The sequence below is a fragment of the Cotesia typhae genome, unplaced genomic scaffold, assembly GCF_013202065.1.
Source record: "Cotesia typhae breed Kobodo isofemale line unplaced genomic scaffold, CoteBio_Ctyphae contig_43, whole genome shotgun sequence".
Lineage (NCBI taxonomy): Eukaryota > Metazoa > Arthropoda > Insecta > Hymenoptera > Braconidae > Cotesia > Cotesia typhae.
In genome coordinates this window covers 32,628-58,501 of record NW_027423752.1, presented here as the reverse complement: position 1 = coordinate 58,501, position 25,874 = coordinate 32,628, and the positions used below count along the sequence as shown (strand labels likewise).

The following is a 25,874-nucleotide window of genomic DNA, read 5'->3' as shown; positions in this document are numbered from 1 at the left end:
GATAAAAGTTAAAACACTTAAAAACATTAGGTAGAAAAAGATTGATCTATTGATTTTTATATGACTCGTAATATATATTTTATTTTATTTTATTTTTTTATTTTTTATCGCTACTTTCCATTTATTTACGAAATTCTATAATTCTATTTTGTATTATATATATATATTTATTTATATATATTTTTATGGTATTATCGAGTATAAAGTATACCGATTTTTCTTTAGTTTTATTTTATTTAAATTATTGACTAATGTCAAAAATTGAATTTAAAACACTAATTAAAAAAAAAAAAATGTTACAAAAAAATAATAGTAATTGATAATTGAATATGTATTATACACAACGATCTAGAATTAATGTGTGATCGTTAAATTTTATTATTAGTATTAATTATTAATTATTAGTATTAGTATTATTATTATTATTATTATTATTATTATTATTATTATTATTATTATTATTATCAATCCAATAATCGATTCAACCAATATTATTATCTAAAAATATTAAAAAATTACAACTGAATGTATAAACTGCGAACGTGTAAATTACGCGCGTGTCATTATCGAAGTATACAAAAATTTTTATCTAAGCGTATTTTTTCGTTTATATATGTGTATAAATATATACATATATTTATATGTGTATATATTTTTACAATTGAGGTAATTAATTTAAGTATGTCATTAAATTTACTGGAAAATAGCCGTTTGTACAATAAAATTTTTATTAAATTTAAATTTGAAAATTAGTTGATATTTTAATTTGTAAAATTAGTCGCAAATAAAAAGTAATATTTATGAAATTAGCGAAATTGAAATTTTATCAAATATAAAATTCAGTCATTTATAAAATAGCGAAAAACAAAAATTTGTGGGAATTTACCAAATTTTTACTGAAGAATTTTATAAAATTAACCGATTTTAAACTTTAGAATTTTAAAATTTGCCGCTTTTAGTAAATTTCATAGAAATCTATTGCAATGGCCCTCAAGACGAAACTTTTGAAAAATTTTGCTATATTAATCCATTAGGGTGTGCCAAAATTCAATTTTCATGAAGAACCTTTTAAAATTAGAATTTTGAGTTCCGCTTTCAGCAGAAGCTGTGTTTAAGCATTTCCCAAGATATTTTGGGGTGAGACGATTTATTTGATTTTCATAGAATTTTTTAACAGGAATTTAGTTTGGGCATTTCCGCTGAAATCTCAAATTTTGGCCGGAAGTGCTCTACTAAATCTTTTGTGACTAAAAATTCTGATTCAAAATTAATTTAAGATTGAAATTCATTTGTTGACACAAATATGAATTAGTTTTAAGATCAATCAAAATTTTAAATAGATTTCTAGATAGAAATTAGCATTCTTAGAGAACTTTTGATCCTGCTTCAGAATTTTAATAAAGGCTTAAGAATATTTAGGATATTTTATATTTAAAATATTCTTTAGTCTTATATGTTTTTAAGTCTTAGATATTTAAAATATTCTTTAGTTTATTAAAAGTATTTTAAATTAAGATTGATCTCAAAATTAATTCATATTTGTGTCAAAATTTGAATTTCAATCAGAATTTTATTCTCGACGAGCTGAGTCAGAAAATACATATCGCGTTACAGATACCATAAGGGCGTATAATAAAAATTCTGTTTTTTTTTCTAAGTCCAAAAAAATTTTTAATTTGAAAAAAATTTTTAAATCATAAAAATTTATATTTCTTCATTTTTGTACTTTAATAACTTTTGAATAGGATAATTTATCGAATTTCTGTAAATTGTATTTGAAAGGTCTTTAAATAAGTCGTCGAAAAATGTTCCTTTATAACAAAAAAAATTTTTAAAAAATATTGTTCAGTATTTTTTAAAAATTTTTTAAAAAAATTATTCAGTAAATTATGACAAAATAATTTGTTTGTAAATGTCATATTTTTCTTAAATATATATATTAAAAAAAAAAAAAAAAAAAAAAAATTATTATAAATAAAACTATTGTCAATTTGAAATTGGCTAAATTTACATCGTCACAAATTTTTATTTTTCGCTATTTTTTAAATGACTGAATTTATATTTGGTGAAATTTTCCATTTCGCTAATTTAATTAATATCATTTTTTATTTGCGGCTAATTTTACAAATTAAAATATCAACTAATTTCAAAATTTAGAGTTAATAAAAATTCTATTTTACAAACGGCTATTTTCCAGTAATATTAAAAACATACTTAAATAAATTACCACGATTGTATGTATTAAATAAACATTAATATATTTTAGAAAAAAGAACTGTATAAAAAACAGTGGAGTAAATTGGCTATATGACTACATAAAATTGCAAATCGTATAGCAATTTTTCACGCAAGTAGTCAACGTTTTTTTTTTTTTTTTTTTTTTTTTTATTTAATTTTTTCATTCAAATTCTTATGAATTACTCTATTTTTCGATTATGCTATATTACTAAAAATAATTATCGAAAATTAGGTTCGAACTCTGCTATCGCGTCAATATTATTTTTTATTCAACAATTAATATTATCAATTTTTAAATTTAATTATGAAAAATTTTTTTTTAGCTTATGTTTTAGTTTTAAAAATAGTTTCACTTCCTTCACTTTCTTTTGCCTCAATACATTTGATGACAAAAAAAAAAAAGATAATAATAGTAATACAGTGAAGAAATAAATAAATAAAAAATATTTTAAGTTTTTCGAATATGTATTACGGTCTTATTAAAAAATAAATGTCTTTATTATGTTTAATTTATATTGTTTAAAAATGATAAAATTGATTACATTTTATAAGATAAAAATATTTTTATGAATAAAAATCCCTTTTATAAATTGATTAAATAAATTCAAATTGCGTCTATTGAATACATAATAATAATTATTAAACATAAAAATTAACTAATAAGCAAAGAACAAGTGTTTACAAAAATAAAAATAAACAAATCAACAAATTAACTAATTCAATTGATCAATACAAATAAAACAATCAAAAACTTATTGCATTCACTAGAAAACACACGTTGCTATTAACTAATATAAAATATTCTAACATTAATTATACGATACACATTCTTTCATTTTTATTATTAATAATCGATATCAGTAGCCTAGTATATGTAAACAGGGTACCTAGTTTTTTAATCATTAGGTATGACATGACCATTTTTGATTTTTTATTATTAGGTTTTATCAATAGAATTATTTTTATAAGCTTTTTTTTTAAATTTAAATTTTTATAATAATTTTTTTTTTTTTAATTAAAAAAAAAATTTTTTTTTATCTTTGCATAATTTTTGACAGAAAAGCAGAATAAATATTTGCATTACAAAAAAATATCAAAAATGTAAAAAAAAAAAAATAAATTGGGGTAAAATGGTCACCGTGAAATTTCAAAAAAAAAAAATTTTTTTTTTTAATTTATTAAATGGTTGTACATTCAAAAATATGTATCTAGAGTTTTATGTGAAAATTCTGAATATTTTTCGAGTTATAGTCATTTTTGTGACAGCGTGTCAAATAATTATTGCAAAAACGCGCCATGTTAACAGAATTGCGCCCACAGTTCTCAACCGATCTATAAGAAATTTTGTGGGCTCATTCTGTGGATCAATACCAAGATCAAGTTCGAAGATGAACAAAATCGGCCGGTTAGTTTACAAGTTGTGGTGTTTGAAAATTTTTTTCATTTAAAAAAATTTTGAATTTCGTACTTTTATGAAAATAATTTTCCAGGTGGAACAGATAGATAAAATTTATTAAATTTATCTTCAACTTCATTTAATTACCTTCAATTTAAACTATCATTTGTCTGGTTTTGATAACCACATACATGCAGATTACAACGCAGTTTGGTTTTTTTGTTTTAAATAATTTGTTTTTGAATTAGAGATCCTGCCGTGGTGGGAGAAATTTTTTTGGCGCTCCACAAAAATGCTTATAACTTCTTAACAACATGATATTTTTTAATAAAAATTTAGGAGAATGATCTTCAATGTATACTCTATACAACAAAAAAATCCAATCTCCAAATTCCTTTATTATCCTAATCAAAAAAATTCCTATTTTTTCGATCTTCACAGTGGCTATCTTCCTTACCAATTTTTAAATTTCTTTCAAAATTAAAGAGCTTATAAAATTAATTCTTATAAATATTAAAAACATAGACAGAGATTTTTCAGTTTAATCAAAAATGGTCGGATTAATAATTTAGATTGTTGCAATGTCCCATTTTCCTATAAATTATACTCTAGTAGAGTAGTAATGATTAATTATTTTTTTTTAATCATTACACTTGCTTTTCCTCCATTCTTATGACTATAATTAATAATTCTGTGATATAGCTGTTAATTTATATTGAATAAGGTCATAGAAAATTCGATCAACAGAAAAACTTTACACTAAAGAATATATGATTGAAACGGTATAATTATTATTATTATTATAATTATTATTATTATCGAATTAAAAAAATATATATAACTCTAGTGAAGAGTTTGACTGGTGATTTTTAAAGAATACTTAGTTTAAAAGATTTAATTAATCAAATTGATTTATCTTATTACAATATGTTTATCTTAATGTTTTAGCCGTTTCGAATAATTCTTATAATATATATTTAATTTCCTCCTTAACAGATTTTTGTTATAGAAAAAAAATCGATCTCTTAATTTTCATTGCACTACTCCCAGCTGCTTCGTATGAAGTCTTAGCTCTAATCCATATTTTTATTTTCTAATTGGATAGATATAAAAGACGGGACGCGAAGTACTGTGATGTATTTACGTTTAGATGAGTTTTTTCTTTTACCATCTATACATCTTCTATACTTTTCTAATTTACTATAATTTTCAATTACACTATATTTATTATTATTATTATTATTATTTATTATTTATTTTTTTTTATTAGTGGTAGCAATAGTAGTTTCATTTATCAAGTGTTAATTTAATGCGCGGATTAGTCAGGTCATTATAAAATACTTTATCATTTATGTAGAAAATTATGGTTTTTTTTATATTTTTTTTTATTTTTTGATAATAAGAAACGCAAGCAATAATGCCTGAAAATTTATTTTACACTGAATTATAAAATTACTTGATTTAGAAAAATTTTTTCTTCAAAATTTTTAGTTCAAAGTATTTAAGAAATGACATTGTATCTTGTGAACTATTGACATTTTTTAAGATATAAGCTCATCTTGACATTACACTTATCGAATTAATATGTACATAATTTTAATCCTGAATTAAAATTATGTACATAATAAAAATGTTAGAGCTTATGTACAATGTTAGAGCTTTCATTTGAATGCCCACATCAATTTTCATAATTTCATATATTTATATATATTACATATATGTATATATGAAAAATATATCAAAAAGGCATGTGGGTACTCAAATGAAAGCTCTTGATGAGTGTAACATCGAAATTAGTTTACATCTTAAAAAATGTCATTAATTGAGAAATTACCTTATATCTTGTGAAATATTGACATTTTTAAAGATATAAGCACATCCCAACATTACACTCATCGCGAGCTTTCATTTGAGTACCCACATCAATTTTTCATATATTTCATATATTTATATATATTATATATATTTATATATGAAAAATATATCAAAAATGCATGTGGGTACTCAAATAAAAGCTCTTGATGAGTGTAACATCCGAATGAGCTTATATCTTTAAAAACGTCAATAGTTAAAAAAGTACAGTGCAATTTAACAATAGTCATTATTTAATTAGCTAGTCAATTTGCTAGTTTTTTTTGATTCAAGAAATTAAAACCTTCTAACAGATTAAAAATTTATTTTTTTTTAAAAGGATTTATTGCAATTAAATTTTTAATTTAATAAATTAAAAATAATTCTTTTTAAAAATTTTGTCTTGAATGAAGAATTTAATTGTATCGATTAAAAGTAATGATCTCTTGAGCCTAAGAGGCAAAATTCTTGAACCAAGTTACCCACATATTCCTCAATAATTTTCTTAAAGAAATAATTTTTCTTTAATCAAGATAGATTAAATATCAGTGTATTAATAATACAAAAAAAATGAAAATGGTAATTAAAGCAACTACTTATTGCATTAACGTTCTTCTTAATCGCATCTGAACATGACTAAGTATGAGTGTTATGTTAATGTTTTGTGTGTCTTTGGTATGTGGAGATCTTAACTATGTTATAGTGATGATAATAATATAGTTAATTTATAACAATGACTTATTAAATATAAAAAAAAATTATATTTTAAAAGTCATTATAGTTATTACAATAATAAAAAAAATCTTTACAAAATTTATATAAAATATTTTTTCATCAAATTGTTCAGTGTTGTCGTATTTAATCACTAAAAGACATAAGTGTTGTTACCCATACACCTATATGAAAAATCACAAAAATTACAATATATATTATATTTATATATATGTATATACATATATATATGAACACTAGAAATTTATATTTAAGTTACAATTGATTATTCAATATGTTTAATTTCAAATTATTTTGTTTTTCGGTTAATTATTAATCATTACTAATCCGATATATTTAATTATGCATTAAGGAAAAAAAATAAATAGGAAAATTGTCTATAATTACTAAGAAAATTTATCTATAACTATAAATCTTTATGATACAATAACTGTCTCAAAAAATAAAACTTTATCTGTTTGTTTTTTCTTGTTGATTTTTTTTTTTTTTTTTTTTTTTTTAAACATATACGGACAAATTAAACAATTATAGATTAAAGAATGAGCACGATGTGAGGATGTCTGTGTATTATGTAAAATAATGTCTATATTTTCTATATATATATATATATATATATATATATATATATATATATATATATGTATTACTTATTTTATATTGCAAGGTGGACGGAGAAAAATGGAGTACTTGTAAAATTGATAAAAATTAAAAGATTTTTTTAAAGTTATTTTTAAATTAATTTTTATTATAAAAATAATTGGAGTTTTAATTAAAAAAAAAAATTATCGGGCTTTGCAATATTGCTTTGATAGAAAAAAATTTTTGTGCTTTACTTGCGTCAAAAATATTAAACAAGGCTAGTTTTTCAATCCAGGATAAAATTTTATCTAATGATCTATATATATATATATATATATATATATATATATATATATATATATATATATATATATATATATATATATATATATATATATATATATATTTATTTCATATATTTAAATATTAAATGTGTCAAAATTAAATCCCCGAAAGCAATTTTTTTACATTGGAATTTTTAGTTCCGCTTTTAATAGAAGCTGTGTTTGGAAATTTCCTGAGATATCATCCCAGATTACAATGAGTATAATCTAAGAGTATAATGACTATAATATAAGATTATAATGAGTATAATCTTGATTATAATGAGTGTAATCCAGATATCACTCAGTATAATCCAGATATCACTCAGTATAATCTGGATTATACTAGCTACTATCTGAAATTTTTTTCACTACAGATATCACTGAGTATAATCTGGGATGATATCATTTTTTTGAAAATTGTGATATTTAACTTTTTTATTATTTAAATTGTAAATTTTTTTTAAAATTTGTTAAAATTTTGATAATTAATTTTATTTTTAATTGTTTATTTTGTTTATGTATTTTTCAAAAAAAAATATATCAATAAAATCAAAAAGAAATTTCGTTGAAAAAAAAAATTGTTTAAATGGTGTGACCCTACTTGAAAATATTTACCAAAAAATTTTCAACCCCAAATTGTCAAAAAAATTTTGCATAAATGCTTCTTAAAAATTTTCTATCCATGCATTGCATTTATAAAAAATTCTGTGAATATCAAATAAATTGTGACACTTCAAAATATCTCAGGAAATGCTCAAACACAGCTCCTGTTAAAAGCCAAACTTGAAATTTCAATTTTAAAAGGTCGCTCTTGGAGATTTAATTTTGATGCACCCTAATAAATATACTGGCAATAATAATAATACTTTTATCCTGGATTGAAAAACTGGACCTTAAGGATTTAAAAAAAAAAAAAAAAAAAAACTTTTATCAACTGTTTAACAATACTCCATTTCAACGTACCCCAATATATACTTGATATATATACATTTATGAGGTGTAACTGATGAAATGACAATGTATTAATTAAAATGCCACTTGAAAAATTTATAGAGTACAAAAAACTAAAGTCTCTTATCAAATTCTAATCTATATATCATTAAAACTTTTATTTATTACAAGAATTTATCAATTAGCTTGAGATAAAATCTTGCGTGACTAACAGTTTTAAGCTTTGCAGAAATTTTTTCGAGTATAATTATTGCACTGAAGTTTCAGATGACTAAATTATCAAATAAAAATCATAATTTTCAAACTTTCATTGTTCGACCTGATTAAATTTTTTTTTTTTTTTTTTTTTTTTTTTCAAAATATTTAAATCTTTTTTATATTTTTTTTAAAGCAAAAATTATGAAAAGTATAGATTTTATATCCCGACAGTTACGCTTACACTTACAGTAACACACGTTAATTTAAAACTCACGATCAAAATTCTTGCGTCTTCACGTAGAAGAATTTTATGTTTTAATTTTTTTTTAAATACATTTAATTAGTCGAGTTTTTTATATACGACATCCAAATTCTTTTATTTGATTTTGTACTTCAATGATGTATGATTACTTCATTAATATATTAATTACAAGTAAATATTTTTTAGATGCCATTTTTAAAAAGTAATAAGTCTAAAAATTATTAAGAGTAATTTTAAACCTTTAATTTTGGGATTATTTAATAACTCATTAGTTTGAAACTTCAAATTGGTTGTAGATTAATTTTTTTTAATAAATTTAACAACAAAAAAAAATTTTTTTTTTAATTTCAATTATTGTTAATAGTGATTCACGCGGAGTTTCATTACTTCTTTTATTCATGATCTAAGTTTTAATTAATAATTATGAATATTAATAATAATATCGTGTGCTTAAAAATTGAAAATACTAATATAACTTCAATAAAAAAATGTTTCAGCGATCGTATTTAATTTTTGCGTATCGACGATGTCTATAAACTTACATTATCACTCATTGTTATTTTAAGTACACGGAAAAAACAAGATGACATTGGATATCATCCCAGATTATACTCAGTGATATCTGTGGTGAAAAAAAAAATTTCAGATAACTAAAAAAAAATTCCAGATTATACTGAGTAATATCTGGATTATACTCATTATAATCTGGATTATACTCATTATAATCTTAGATTATACTCATTATAATCTTAGATTATACTCATTATAATCTTAGATTATACTCATTATAATCTGGGATGATATCCAGTGTCATCTTGTTTTTCCCGTGTATTAATCTAATTTTTAATTATTTATATTTACTCACATTCGCAACATTAACTATTATGATTTATAATAAATATAATTTTACCAATATTATTATTATTATTATTATTATTATTACTTGCACTCAAAACTAAGATATTTAGATAAGAATACAACAGCAGTATAAAAAATTTTTTTCCAACACTGAAAAATACAAATCTATTGTTAAATATTATTCTTATTCTTTTTTTGAAGACTACCATCATCGTTTAAGGGCGTAGAAAAAAATTTTTTTCAAGAATCGGAGTATTTTTGTCCGAAATGTGCAGAAATGCAAAAAAAAAATTTTATACGCCCTTTTGGTTCCCGAAACCCACCTCGGATGCTATACGGGCGGATAAAAAAATTTTTTTTCGGGAATCAATTTTTTTTTTTTTGTATGAAACGTGAAAAAATGCAAAAAAAAATTTTTCTTCAAGCTAAAAATTTTTTTGGACTTAAAAAAAAAAATAGGATTTTTATTATACGCCCTTATAGCATCAGTAACGCGAATTGTTACCAATTTTTTAAATAAATTATCATATCAAGTAATAATTAATCTTAATCTTCAGTACAATAGTAATAAAAATTTACTAATCGATCAATCATCTTTATAAAAAAAGAAATTAATTTGTAAAAACATTACTTGAGACATTACCACAAACAAAATTCAACAATATTGATATTTGATTGCTTAAAAAAAAAGAAATCATAACTTTGTCTCTTACAGTGTCAATAATTGGGGCTTTTCCTTATTTAGCGATTATTTAGCTCCTTGTCATAATTATTCTCCTAAAATTTTCTCCGTAACTGTATTTATGTCCATGAAGTTATCAATTACCAAACTATTACAGTACAAATATATTCTATTTATGATCTGGAATATGTAAATCATTTATTATCTATCTTGATGATTCAAAGCATGATATTCGGTGTTTAACCAAGCGAATGTTTGTTGGTTTTTATCAAATTTATTTTTGATTTACTACAAAAATTTTCTGTATATATTTATTTTCTTTTTTTAACAAATTAATAACAAAATAAGTTTTCTTTAAAAAAAAATAGTAAATAAATAGGATTCGATAATATAAAAATCAATTTGCCAGACGTTTGCAGTTTTTATGTTTAAAAAATTTAAGATTGTCGACATAGAGGACAAATTTAGCTCTAGCTTTTTAAAATTAGTTATATATAAATGCTTTTAGTTAATAATAATCTTAATAATCTTAATCTTAATAATAATAATAATAATAATAATAATAATAATAATAATAATAATAATAAAATTTATTTTTTTATAGTGATTTTTCTAGAATTAGAAGATGGCAAACGGCTGGCGTAATTTTATTATTTAGATATTTTTTTATTAAACTTAATCTTATTTTTTTTTTTATATAGTCACGATATATAACACGTAAAAAGATTGACTGCCAGATTATATTTATTGCTAAAACTACATGGCCAAAAATATGAAGTTTCAGTTAATGAGAATATTCAAACGTTCCTTTTTTTTTTTTTTTTAAGTGTAATTACTTAAATTTATATCAAATTATTTAATTTATATTTATTTAATTTTTCGCGGATAAATTTATGCGCTTAACACACTATGTACATCTGTACGATTTATCCATGCGAATGTTCTAATCGTAGAACACATTAATATCCTAATAATTTTGTTTAAGAACCGTCATTATTATTATTACATATTTTATTTATTTTTTTTTTTTGGTTCATAATTATCTAAAAATTGTCAATGGAAAAAGTGACCCAAAGACTTGTAGTAAAATTGCTCTACCTAACGCTCATATTAATTATTCACATACGTTTCATTAATAATTTCTTTATTTGTAATAATAAAAATAAAAAATTAATAATTTATTGGAAATATTCAATTAATATAAATTTATCTAATTACATAAAAAAATTATTGTTGGTTTTTTTTCTTAAAATCGAATCGATCAATGTCTTTTGAAGTTATTTCAATTTAATAAACTTAGTTATTGTTTATTGTTAAAATACGACTAATTATCGTATATAAGTAATAATAAATTTATGTATTATTTGATTAAAAGAACGTTTTTTTTTTTTTTTCGTAGACAATTATCACGTTTGCATTAAAAAATTCTTGACAAACATTTTTATTTTTGACTACTTATAAATACGAGCTGCAAATAAAATGTTTTATTTTTTTTTTCTTTTTTTTTTTTTCCCCCCCTTTAATGCAGCCTAAATAGAGATAGAAGATTAATTTATTAATATCTCGTCAACTCGTGGGTCGCAAGGATTTTACTTGCGTAGCAATTTACGATATCGAGAACATATATACAAACGATATTTATTTATATATATATTTATATATAGCTGTAAAGATTTTTTCGCTAAGTATTGAATTTTAATTTATTTTACTCTTTAAATGTATGATTATTATGTGTTGTATTTTTTTTTATCAGGGTACACGGAAAAAACAAAATAACACTGCATGTCATTCCAAATTATAAAAAAAATTTCAGATACTAGTTAATATAATCCAGATATCACTGAGTATAATCTGGGATGATATTCAGTGTCATCTTGTTATTTCCGTGTATAATCACTAGTATAAATTCAAATCTTGATCTTAAATTCGAAAAAAATTTTTTTTCTCAAGATGGTATTTAAATACTTTTAATATAATAATTACTACAGGATCCACCGGAAAGATTTGGACGTGTGAATTTTTTCCACTTCATTTACCACAAAAAAATAGTTTTTCTCTACACAGCTTAGAGAATTAAAAAAAAAAAAAATTTACTTCCCTCGATTGGAGACCAAAAATATTTTATCAATTTTTTTTTTTTACTGCAGTTGAATTCGGTCTTGCCTAACGATGAATTGTCTATAATATACAGCATTAAAGCATCTATATTATGAAAGATCCACACTGCGTAAAAGATCGTTTAAATTCAATTGATAATAAAATTTTTTTTAGTTAGATTTAACGTTCTTTTGATTAGATTATCCAATAAATAATATTATAATTATCCTTCGTACGCTTAAGTCCATTGAGATCGATATAAAATAGTTGATAACAAGCTGAACTTAACTTAAATTTAGCAAATTCAGCTGATTGTGTATTAAAAAGTGATCAATAGTTTAATTAACAGATCATCAATAATTGATGATCATTAAATTCTGATAAACGATGTGGATTAACAATAAGTCGTGACGATTAATATATTATCAATAGTTGTTGTAATAGTATTAAGAATAGAAGTATTAGAGTAATAAAGTAATAGTAGAAGTTGATAAAGATATAAGAGGATTGTAAAAATAATAGTTAATTAGCTAAGACCGCGATATTGTTATAAAACCCAGCTGGGGGTTAACACCAGCGGAACGGCACTGCACGTGGTCTATCTGCGCCTTCTTTAACAAGAGGTTTGTGAAATTCACGTCCTGGTCTTGAATGAATCGTTGCCCAACAATGTTCACAATAGTACTAAAATCATTAAATAAATATATATCATTATAGTTTTTTTTTTTTTTTTTTTTCCAACTAATATTAATTTATTTGAGCAACTGATAGATAAAGTGAACTAACGTTATTTCTAAATTATTTCTTTGTATTAAATAATCTATCTGTTTTTCATTAAAATTTAAAATTAAATTTAATTGTAGACCTTTAATTAATTAAGTAATATAATCTTGTATGAGTTTAATACAAATGCAAACCGATGTAAACCAATGCATCTTAAATAATGATGGCTCTAGGAGAGCTTAGGTTCCAGAGTCAAATAAAAATTTTTATCTATCTATATATTTATTTATATGTTAACGAATTTTATTTTTTATTTATTTTATTTAAATGGAAAAAATTAGATTGGTGGATTTCGAGTGATTTTTACTGGATTCATATAGATTACTATTCAAGGTAAATTTATATTTAGTGAGTAGACTACTGTAAGAAGCCTTAAAAGTTATCATCGAATCAAAAGTATTGAGTTAATACCTTTGAATTACCACCTAGATATTCTGTAGTGTAGTAAGAAATAAAATTGATAGTATTCAACAGTTAGATCATGCTTAAAAAAATTTACAATAGTATCTACTATAAACAATTAATTGGTAATTGCTTTAAAGTGAGGATTACTTTATTTTTAATAATAAAATTAACGTAATTAATTGACTTTTTTCTTAAAATTTAGGAAAAATAAAATAATTAAAAAAAATTTTTTTTTATTATTTATTTTTATAGGTCGAATATAAAACGAAAGTTAATATAGCCCCTCCTTCCAAATTACCAATTAATTGTATCAATAAAATAATAGCAAGAAATAAGTAATAAAATTTTTAAGTCTATGAAAGTTAGTTCACTTTACTTCCCAGGAGATAATTAACCGCAAGGAAAATAAAAAAAAAAAAAAAATAAAATGAATTGTACCTGAAGACAGGTGACGTTGGCACAGAAGAATGGCGCAAATTTACCACCACATCGTTGGCCTTGACATTCGTCACACATCTGATCATCCAGAACATAGGGCTTTACTTCAACCTAAAAATAAAATTATAATTAATAATAAAGTAAAATTTAAATTATTTATAAAAAATGTTAAAGCTATTGAATAATTATACATACTCTTTTATCGATATCACCGTGTTGTAATTGAACAAATCGAGCTGAAATAGCACTAATATAGCTTTGCTGATTACTGAAAGCAACTCGTCCAGCACCTTTAGGATACTTAAGCTCGGGATCGGTATCAATTCCTGCATAGCAAACGCCGCCATAGAGCCGATCCATTATCATTGCCAGTTCAACGGCTTTCAAAGGTCTTGGTACACCACCGACAAAAACAGTCTTCCGTGGGTCAAGTGTCATTGAAGCATCGAGGACAAAATCTGCGTCGCTCAAACGCCAAGGGCGTATTTGCACAGGTTTGTCTTTAATTGTTGGTGAACTGACACAAAGATACAATTTGTCATCGTCCTGAATACAAGCGTCAATTAATTGCTGCACTGAGCTTTCGTCCTAAAAAAAAAAAAAAAATTATTTAACTTTTAAAGCCAAGTCAGAAAAATAAATTATATTAAAATATTTAATAAATAAAAGCTATGTAATGTAATAATTATGTTAAAATTAATTTCTTTGTTAAATTAATAATTGAAGAAGATAATTTAAAGTTTTGATTAATTAAATTATTATTAACTTAAAATAACTAGTCGAGAGTTTTAATTATTAATTAAAATTATTAATCTACATAATTAAGAATAATTAATTAATCTATATAATTGACATTTTTTAAGATATAAGCTTCATCCTGATGTTACACTCATCGAGACCTTTCATTTGAGTACCCACATCAATATTTTATATATATCATATATATGGGTATATGAAAAATATATCAAAAAGGCATGTGGGTACTCAAATGAAAGCTCTTGATGAGTGTAACATCGAAATTAGCTTACATCTTAAAAAATGTCAATAATTGAGAAATTACCTTATATCTTCTGAAATATTAACATTTTTTAAGATATAAGCGCATCCCGACATTACACTCATCGAGACCTTTCATTTGAGTACCCACATCAATTTTTCATATATTTCATATATTTATATATATTATATATATGTATATATAATATAATATATCAAAAAGGCATGTGGGTACTCAAATGAAAGCTCTTGATGAGTGTAATATCGGGATGAGCTTATATTTTTAAAAACGTCAATATTTAAGAAAGTAAAGTGCAATTTAACTAAAATCATTATTTAATAAAGCAAAATTTTATTTATAGTTCACAAGTTACGGAAATTTATTTAATCTATATCTAAACTAAGTATAGTGTGATTTTAAATATCAAAAAATCATCAAGCCAAAGTGATCTTATTAATCATTCGTAACTCTTGGCAGTTACATAATAACTGCAGATTTCTAGTCATAATTATTCAATGAATATTAAATGATATATTAAAATTTAGTTCGTTGGTTCTATAAATTTGCTCCGTCATATTCGTCTATTAAATAATTTGTAATTGATCTTATCATAGCACTATTATTTTTAGAATTTATTTAAAAAGTACTTAAACTCTGAACCAGTTTTTCAAACCGAGATTAAATTTTATCCATGATAAAATTATTATTGCCGGTATATTTATTTATATGAAATATATAGATATATTTCATTATTGGATAAAATTTTATCCTGGATTGAAGAACTGGCCCTAAGTCTAGTGAGATTAGAAATATCAAAAAATAATTAACCCCAAGTGATCTTATTAATAATTCATAAATCTCGGCAAGTTGCTAGTATTAATTAAAATATTTAAAAATTTTAAAATTAACTCAGTCAAATTAATCTATTTTATTAAATAAAAAGTAGAATTAAATAAAATTTTAAAAATGAATGTTAATAACAGAGTTCACCTGTCCGATGATAGCCTAGATTTTTTTCACGGTTTTTTGTAATACAATTAACTTGGTTAGACTTACTATTACGATTTAAGATAGTTATTATGGTTTACCTGAAATAGAAGGAAAGCGTAACCTTTTGGAGGAAAGTATGACTTGCTTTCTGCTTTGTGCGGCCAGTCGACAACTAGTTGTCCAAATCGACGGAAACTCGCAGTGATTTCATCTGAAAATTTCCATTTAAGTAAATTATTATGCCTGTTTTTTTTTTTTTTTTTTTTTGGGTACTGTAACTTAACAGTATAATTGATTTAATAGAATTTATTTATTAATTTTTTTTTTTTTCGAAAGTTAAAATTAGTTGAAGCATGTTAAATAATTAAGCAAGTTTTAAAACCATCAACGAACCTTCATCAATGTCAGGTGGCAAACCACCAACGAAGACTTTCCTTGAGAAACGTTCACCAGTTTCGCTGCTTTGGCTGTGAGGGCTGCTGCGACTTGGCGATGATAGTGGTGCTGCTTGTGGCGGATTCATGCTCACGCCGACACCAACTCCAACGCCTACACCATCTAGCTGCCCTGCGGTTGAATCTTCTAATAAAGTTCCAGTTTGATCTTCAAGACCGGGAAAAAATGGAGACTTACCTGTTAACAAATAAATTAATTTTTTTTTTATTATTTATGATTTACATTATAAAAACATTTAAAAATATTATAATATTGAAGTCAGTAGGCTGCATTTGAAAATTCTCTATTTCTAGATACTTAATTAAGAAATGACCTTGTATCTTGTGAATTATTGACATTTTTAAAGATACAAGCTCACCCCGAGATTACACTCATCGAGACCTTTCATTTGAGTACCCACATCAATTTTTCATATATTTATATATATTATATATATATATCATATATATGGGTATATGAAAAATATATCAAAAAGGCATGTGGGTACTCAAATGAAAGCTCTTGATAAGTGTAACATCAGGATGAGCTTATATTTTTAAAAATGTCAACATTTAAGAAAATACAATGCAATTTAACAAAATTTATTATTTAATAAAGCAAAATTTTATTTATTTATAGCTCACAAGTCACAGCAGTCACAGCAGTGACTGCAAGGCTGCTAGTTTTTCATAATTTCAACACGTAGAATTTTTTTTCATCAAAATTTGTCAAAGAAAATTCTAAAAAATTATCATTTGTCTGTTAATTTCAACAGAATTTAAATGGACAGATTTTTGAAAATTTTTTTATTTCATTTGAAAAATAAATTAGAACTGAAGAAAATATTTTTAAAAATCACATTTATTTTTTTTTTTTTTTTTCAATTTACACCTGTGGAATTTTTTTTACAATAACTTATTTAAAAAATTTTGAAGATTTTATAATCAAGTAAATTATCGTAAAAAAATAATTAAAAAAATGTTTACGCGAGGTAATTTTTTTTTTTTTATAATAATTTATTAAAAAATCATAAAAATTCCAAAATATTTTTTTAAAATAAAGTTTAAAAAAAATTTGAAGTAATTTTATAAATAATTAAATTAAATAGGTGACAAAATCGTGAAAATGATTAAATGTCTGACATTTTCAGTTTAAAAGTGTTGAAGATCAACTATTTTTTATGACTTTTCGGGTATGATTAAAAAACCAGTCAGTAAAAAAAAAACTCACCAAAATAACGTTTAATCGAAAATCTTGCTTTTTTTGTAAAAGTCGTCATAGTATAAAGCGTTTATTAATCAGTTTTTATAAATTTCATATTCAATTTTTTACCGTTAAAAATGAGTATAAAAAATGCGACTATCATCAAGTCGCGATTATTATTAAACTGGTCGTTAGGGGGAACAAAAAACGTAGAAAACATCGCGTACAACCAGATGAAGAAAGGAGCATCGAATAGGCAATTGTTGTTAAAAAAAAAAGAAGAAAAAACTAAATTTTTTATGAATATTTTTATGAGTATTAAATAACTAATTTTAAAAATTTTTCAAATAATTATAAACTTAATAATTAAAAAATAAATGTAAAAAATTAAATAGCATTTTTAAAAATTTCATCACTAATTTTTTTTTTTTATAATTTATAAAATAAGAAATTTATTTATTAAAAAAAAATAATTTTGAACGTCTGCAAAAAATCATACTTGAAATTTTTAATAAAAATTATAAAAAAAAAAAATTTTTTTTTATTTAATTGAACAATAAAAGAAATTAAATTTTCATACCTCGGGTGTAAATTGTAAATACTCTTCCATAATTAAACATGACGGTAAATAGATTGTCAAAAAACTGTGATTTGCTTAAAATAATTTATTTATTTTTCACTGATTTGCTGTTTAATTGATAAAAAAATATTTTTTGACTGTTTTTTATGTAATTAAGATAAATATGACTCGGTTTTTAGGTTGTGGTAATAGTAATAAATAAAAAAGTGACTTGAAAGACAATCAGTAGGCAAACGAGTGTTACGTTACGTGAAACAGGGACGGGCAAACACACGTTGACGTCTTGACGAGTAACGTTGCGTGTGGAGTTTTGCGACTAGAGTGGGGAAAAGGCGTGCGTTAACCAATATTGTATTACATCTTCATATTCACTCCGTTTTACGTTGTGATGTATTAATTTTAAGTGACGTGTCGAACGGGAGTTTGGAGAATTCGTAATTCACCGAATTATCAACGCAAAAAATAAATAAATGTTTAACTCTACGAGTACAACAAACAAATTCTTAAAAATACTATAAGTTGCAATTCTTCGATTTTTAGAGTAAATTAAATGACAAATTGTTTTAGTCTAACAGAAGGTGACTTGTTTCTTCACTTATATTTAAATCTTTTTTTTTAGATGTTTAATTATATTTAAATTTACAATTAATAAATTTACTTATATTAATTTAAAAAAAAATTTTTATTCATATTTTTAATAATAATTTTTTTTTTTAATATTTACTATTATTTTGAATAAAAAATAAATTTTTTTAACTAAATAAGAAATTTTTTAATGAAAATTTAATTAGCCGACATTTGAAAATTTTTAGAATTTTTTTTTATTGAAAAAATTATTACAAAAAAATTAAAAAAAATATTTAATTCATAAAAAACTTGAAAAATTGTAAGCGCAATTTTTAAAAAATAATTTTTTTTTCCAATTTAAGTATTAAGGAAAAATTAAAAACGTCGGCTAACTTTATTAGTATAATTTTCTATTTAATTAATTAAGTAATTTAATTATTATAAAAATAATAATAAATACAAATCCACTTTGCTATTTTTATTATATATTGATTGATTTTTCCTACAACACTACCACGAATTGCTCTTCATCAAGCAGAAAAAATCCTTAGATACAGGCTCTATACATAAATAAATAACGCAGACAACTAGAGTACGATAAAATCATAACAATTAAAGTAAGAATAAAATGTTTGCTTAATCATGAAAATTGAAACACTTTCTCCGTTTTTTAAACATTTGATTTTTTATATTTATTTTTTTAATGGATGTTTAGATAAAGATATTTACGCGCGATGCACATGATATGGTATTCAACGTTTGGTCAATGAAATCGACATTGCTTAATCTAATACTGATAATTAGTAGAAATTAATATTTACTAAACTGTAAAAAAAAAAAAAATTGAATTGTAAGAAAATAATTTTAAAGAATTTTATCGTCTTGATTTAAGTAAAAAAATTAAAAAAAAACTAAATAATTTTTTTTATGTTAAAAAAACTCAATTTAAAAAAATTTACTTGATATATTAAGCGAAAATTTAACGATAATATAAATCTATTTATAAACTAATTATAATAAATTATCATAAAAAAAACCTTTCCGTATTAATTAAGCTTAAGAATTAATTGCTTTTAATTCAATGGTTTTACAGTAGAAACCATGATACTTGTATTCTTTTGCTCGAGAAGATTAAATAAGCTTCCGTTAATCCAATTACAGAGTCACCTAATACAATTAAAACAAATTAGCAAATAATCAAATAAATAGCTAGAAGTGTACGATTAATAATGAAGAAATATCTACGTAATTTTTTGTTCATTATTTTTAAAAAATATTTTCATTAATTTATACTTTAAAAAAGTTATATTTTCACGGAAAAAACTACTGTGAAAAATTTACAGAACTCGATATGTTATTTTTACATCGTGAATTCTGTGATTTTAAATTTGTAAATTTTATATATTAAGTCTGTAATTATAACGGAGTTTATTCTACAATTATGATAGAATTTTTTTTTGTAATTATTACTAAAAATTTATTGTAGTGAATTGAAAAGCGCTACTATTGAGTTTTTTTAAAGATATAAGCTCATCCCGATGTTACACTGATTGAGACCTTTCATTCAAGTATCCACATGCATTTTTCATATATTTTTCATATATACATATATTTAATAAATATATAAATATATAAATATATGAAAAATTGATGTGGGTACTCAAATGAAAGGTCTTGATGAGTGTAACATCGGAATGAGCTTATATCTTTAAAAATGTCAATAGTTCACAAGATACAAAGTCATTTTTTTACATCAGTAAAAAAAATCATTCATTATCATATGAAAATTTGAAATTTACTATTAACGGACCATTATTCAAATTTTTTATTAATGAATAAACTTAGTTTTAATTCAAGAAGTTACTCTACAACGATAACATAATACTCTTGTAGATTATACATAATTTGTCTGTAAAATTTACAGAATATGTACTCGGTAAATACACATTTTTTTTTTTTTTTCGTGTACTAATATATAAATCAATTTTACTAAAAACTTAAAAAGCTATCTTCTGTAGATTTTACCAAAAAAACATTGAGTAAATAAGGTATATTGTACAAAATATAAAAGTAATGGCGTATCGAGGATGAAAAAAAGCCAGGAGCAAGGGTTTTTAGCTCCGATCAATATTACAGGTAGTCTGCTCAGAGTTCACATTCGCGCCTCGTCGTCCTCTTCCGTATAGATTCTTTATAGACACAAGTTACTACAAAATACACGTAGATAAATACGAATACTATCGAGATTTTAGGGTAGTAAAAACTGCCCTTCATAATTAAACACTGTACAATTTAATATACAAAATGTAAAACATGAACTTCATAATACTATTTAGTAAAAGTTTGTATTTAAATTTTTAAAACTTCAGTAATTAAAGTTGACATGACAGCAGAGTTTGTATTTTAGTCACACATTTTTAGCATATAGTGAAATAATTACTATATGAAAAAGTTTGAGGAATAACGGAAACTACGAGGCACGACGGGGCATCTCGTAAAATCAAGGATGACAATGTCCGTAGAAAACAAGAAAAAAAAACTATTTTTGTTGAAACCACGTGGCTCGAGTGGTGTTGTAAAAATATTTATAGTTAAATTAGATGGTCAACAAGTAATTGGATAAAAATCTAACACATTAACTTATTGTAAAATTTTGCGACGTTTAAAATTATTTATAATACATAATTAATCACTAGGCAACTGAAATAATTACAATGGTACACAGTAAAAAATTTTAATCGAAAAAAAAAACTCACCGTGTAATTGAGCGAGTGACTGTAGTGTATTGGCGTTACAATTGATAAATCCTGTAACAAAAAAATTTGATCGTTTAATCAAACAATTCTTTAAATAATATTTTATTGCAATTGATTGATGAAACATTAAAGAAAGGATATTTTTATTTATTAAAGTTTAAAATCTCTTATTTGAATCAAGCATTAATTGATAATTAATTGCTTTGTTACAACAACGTAAAACTCAATAATTAAAAAAATAAAATCAACAAGTGAGAGAGTAATCGGTTTAATTCGATACAAGGAAATCGAACCTTAATTAACAATTTAAAGTTTAGTAGATACTTCCAGTCAACAGAAGCTATTAGCTTGATTTCAGATTGAAATTTATTAAGTAAAGTTAGCTTTAACTTTTATTAATTTCCAATACAGTTTGCGAATATTATCGATATCAGTGTAAGTACTATTTTTTTACTTTATTATCTGGATAACGGTAGACGTGAAGGAGAAATATTGAGTAAATAACATAACGTGACGAGGCTGATTATAACAACTAACAACAAAACAATACGAGAGCGGTTCAAGATTTAACTATAAAACAGCAATCATTGATTTAATAGGTGACATAATAATTATTTGAGATAAAGGATAATTGACACCTTTGGCATGTTATTTCAAGGTTGTTATCAAGACCTTGTGATATTTACATGTTATTAATTTTATGATTTATTAATAACTTATGACAGATGATTAATTATATGGGTTTCCTCCGGGAAAGAATGGTCTATTTTCAACAATTTTTTTTTAATAGAAAAAATTAAATATTTTATTCAAACTTGAAGATAAATGTTTAATAAGGGATTACTGAAATTTAAAAAAAAAAAAAAAAATATTAAAAACTCTGCTAATGTGACGTTATTTCCGACGAGCCCTAGGGAAAAAGATGCGTCAAGCATAAATTTTCTTAAATCAAGAAAATCTTAAGGAAGACTGAAAATTTCTTGTATGAAGTTGAAATTTTTTGAATGAAATTAAATTTTTTTAAACCAAGAAAATTTCTTCTTGCTCCAAAATAACTTTAGTCTTGCTGATAATTTTTTTGAGTCAAGAAATTTTTTTTTTCTGTGTAGAACTCCCAGCACGATTATTTGAAGTGAAAAAAAAATATCTGCTTTTAATTAAGTCTTCAAACTAGGTCTTGAACGGAAGAAAAAAAAAATGAAAATTTGATTTTTTGCAGAGGTTTTTATAAAAAAATTGAAAATTTGGCGGAATTTTTTTTTTTAAATAGCTGGATAAAGAATTTGATTGTATCGATCGAAGACAATCGATTGTATTCTTGAACCAAGTGACAATAGTTATCAACCGAAGATATGCCTCTTGAGCCAAGATAACAAGATCCAAGACAAGAATAATAAATAAGACAAGAAAAATAAATAAATTTATTAGAAAAATTATTTTTCTTGAATCAAGATAGTTTAAAGTAAACCTCTTCAGACACTTGCTCTTAATTATTACATATCAATAAGACTCTAGCATACGGAAGTTGAAAATAATTATTTTTAATCAGGATCTTACCGGAAACTTTACGACGCAACTAATAATATAATAGCCTTCATTACTAAAATTTGGGTGACAAATTAAAAAACAAATCTTCAAGATGATGAGAACAATAATTTTGTCTGGCCAGTTGCATCGAAATTAAAAATATCAGTGAGCTATTTAATTGTTATTCCAAAGACAACAAATCAATGAGTTTGACGATTGGTTATTTCAACGACAAGAGTGACTTGGAGTAAATAAATTAGCTTGTGGTAAAAACATAGTAATAGTACTTCTAGATTACTTCAACATTGGTTGACGTCGCCATAAGCCAAATGCGACTAACCGGAAGCAGGAACCGCGCATGCGCGTCCTACCGTTACGAGGATGGATTATCTCACAATGGGGCACTTGCCCCATTTCGTTGTTTCTCAGTTCCACATGTTATATGATATATATCTTCACCGTTCACTCATTTCTATTTTATTCCGTCATCCAGCTCTTCTATACTTATTCATTCTAGTCTCCTCCACCCGTTAAACGCATACATGCATTCACGCTCAATAAACAGAAAAAAGACTTGGGGATTGCATGATGCATATCGTCATTTACTCAAATAATATAAGGATTAGTCGTAAAAAGATCTTATTGGATAAACTAGTTACTTTAAATTTACTTGAGTATGTTTTCATGTCAATGTTCTATGTTTTTGCACTTCTGCAAATGAGTTGACTGTGCTCTGTGCTTCGTGACTCTATCGAAATTTTTTACTAATTAAACCTCAATAGATCATTTCTACAATTATTCTGATTTACTTTAAAATCTTGATCACGTCCAGAAAATTTAAATAACTTAAAATTGGTCACAGTATTGATTCTAGTCGAACGATTTGTCCTTTTATTAGGACTTCCTTAGCAACTTAATCATACTGTTGAATTTTTCTGAGCAAAAATTGAATCTTATTTTACAAATTATTTTTTATTTTAGTATTTTACTCTATGCTTAGATTTTATGTTTAAGGAAACTTAATATTTAGTTGAAAAATATTTTCGAAAGGAAAAGTAAGTCCTACCTCTGTTTTATGACCCCGGACACTTGGGTCACATAAAGGACTCTTTTACTTTTTGGAGTTGTACATACATTTTAGTAAAACATTTGTAATTTTACGATTCTTAAGGAGAGGCTTAGACTTCATTGTAAATGTTTCCGATTAGTTTTTAAGTTAGTACAAACCGACTCTTTCAAACGTAAGGACGCTTCTTGAAAACGTAGTCTTTTTTTTGTCTTGGATCAAGTTAAATTTTTAATTTGTCCACAAATATTTAAAGCCTTTACAGAATTTTCCTACCATTTAAAAAAAATTAATTTTATTGTCAATACACTCTTTTCACATAAAATTTATGAGTTACATAATTATTTTGCAACATTTTTTTAATTTCTTAGAAAGCTTAAAAAAACTGCATCCGATTTTTAATTATTACAACTTACAGAAAAAATACATCTCAAATTCTCATAATTAATCAACGTTAGCGTAATAAAATTAATTAAATTTAAATGATTGCATATGCTCAAATTACACTAAAACATTTTTAGCATTGTTTCATTTGTCATAAAAAAGAGTAGTAGTAACATGGAAATTCAATACTTGTATGTATCCTTCTTGTACTTATCGTCCGCTTTTTTGCTGATATCGATGTTAAAAGTAATAATATTAGCGTGTCAATTATAAACAACTGTGATTTTTCATGAACTTTTTTAAAATATTATAAGACACAACTGGATACGAAATTTGGGATTTAAATTCAAATTTATTATAATGAATCTTGTCTTTATTTAAACGTAAATATTTATATAAAAAAAAAATGTTTTTAAATTTTAATATTCTTGATTTAAAAAACCCTTTACCCCAAAAACATTTTTTTTTGTTTTATTATTTATAAAAATAATTAAATTACGAAGTATTTAAAAATTTCCTTACAAAATTCAGTTCGAAATTAGTCATATAAAAATCTACGGAATCAAAAAATTGAATTTATAGTAAATGTATCTATTTATCACCAAATATTTGCAATTGTTTCTTTATATCCATCAAAAAAATAAAATGTAAAGTACTGTCGAGAAAAAATCGAGGTTTAAAAATACTATTAAAAATACTAAACAGTAAATTAAGTAAAAAAAAACTGAGATTATTGGGGGCGTGAAAGAGGAGGCATAAACCGAGCGAGACTGATCGATAAGTGAATGTCCTCTAGTTGACATGCGTAACCCCTGCCTGCTCTCTTTTCCTACACCACACACTTCCATCAAAACTCTAATCTACCTTTCGCTTTCTCTCATTTTTTTTCACTCTTCTTCAGTATTGCACACCTCAAGAGAATTGAGCCGAGGATTGACTCCGCCTTGCTCTCTCAACTGTAAATTGTCCATTGAACACTGATACATGAAGCTATTGATAGTCAGATGGCACAGATGGCACTCAAATTTCAAGTAACAGCACACTGTCATCAAGAAGACATTCCGCGCATAAGTCCGGCACTATTTTCTGTATAAGCTATGAAATTAACGATCAAAAATCAATGATTTACGATCAATACAAACATTAAATCAAGTAAAATCAATAGCTTGAGTTCTTTCTTTGAATGATCATAAACTTGGACACCTGTCGTGATAATTTGTTTCAAGATTGTGCTTAATGCGTTTTTTATTAACTTTAGATAATAACGAACCGAAATTAAATGAAATTTTTTTAATTAAATTGAATGGATTCAATTAAGAACATCAATTACCGTGATTGAAGGTATACTATTACTTTTCATGTCTCTTAGTTACGTCTTCTAAGAGACAACTGCCAAATTCTGCGAGATTTATTGGATTAACTCATATTGTTTTTTATTATTTGCTTTCTCTTTTATTCTCTAAATTAACTGAGCTCAAATAATATCACAAATGCGTGAATTAAATTACTTTACTCTCGTATATTGAAGAAGCAATTATCAAGTGACTTTCGTAGATAATTGAATGCAAATGGC

General features: G+C 24.0%; 1 protein-coding gene across 4 annotated transcripts in view; it reads right to left on the bottom strand.

The window, feature by feature from the left end:
* Positions 1 to 10,327: 10,327 nt before the first annotated feature.
* LOC141528196 (cytoplasmic polyadenylation element-binding protein 2-like) overlaps positions 10,328 to 25,874 on the bottom strand; it is a 37,302-nt gene continuing 21,755 nt past the window's right edge. For 2 of the 4 annotated variants that reach the window (XM_074244123.1, XM_074244122.1), the window contains exons 2-7: positions 21,325 to 21,375; positions 16,177 to 16,416; positions 15,882 to 15,994; positions 13,992 to 14,384; positions 13,797 to 13,907; positions 10,328 to 12,854 (exon numbers count right to left, since the gene is read on the bottom strand). In XM_074244123.1, coding sequence (XP_074100224.1) covers positions 12,738 to 12,854; positions 13,797 to 13,907; positions 13,992 to 14,384; positions 15,882 to 15,994; positions 16,177 to 16,416; positions 21,325 to 21,375 — 1,025 coding nt within the window. In that variant the 3' untranslated portion in view covers positions 10,328 to 12,737. The remainder of the gene's footprint in view (positions 12,855 to 13,796; positions 13,908 to 13,991; positions 14,385 to 15,881; positions 15,995 to 16,176; positions 16,417 to 21,324; positions 21,376 to 25,874) is intronic. The other 2 variants (XM_074244125.1, XM_074244124.1) reach the window with 1 other exon arrangement.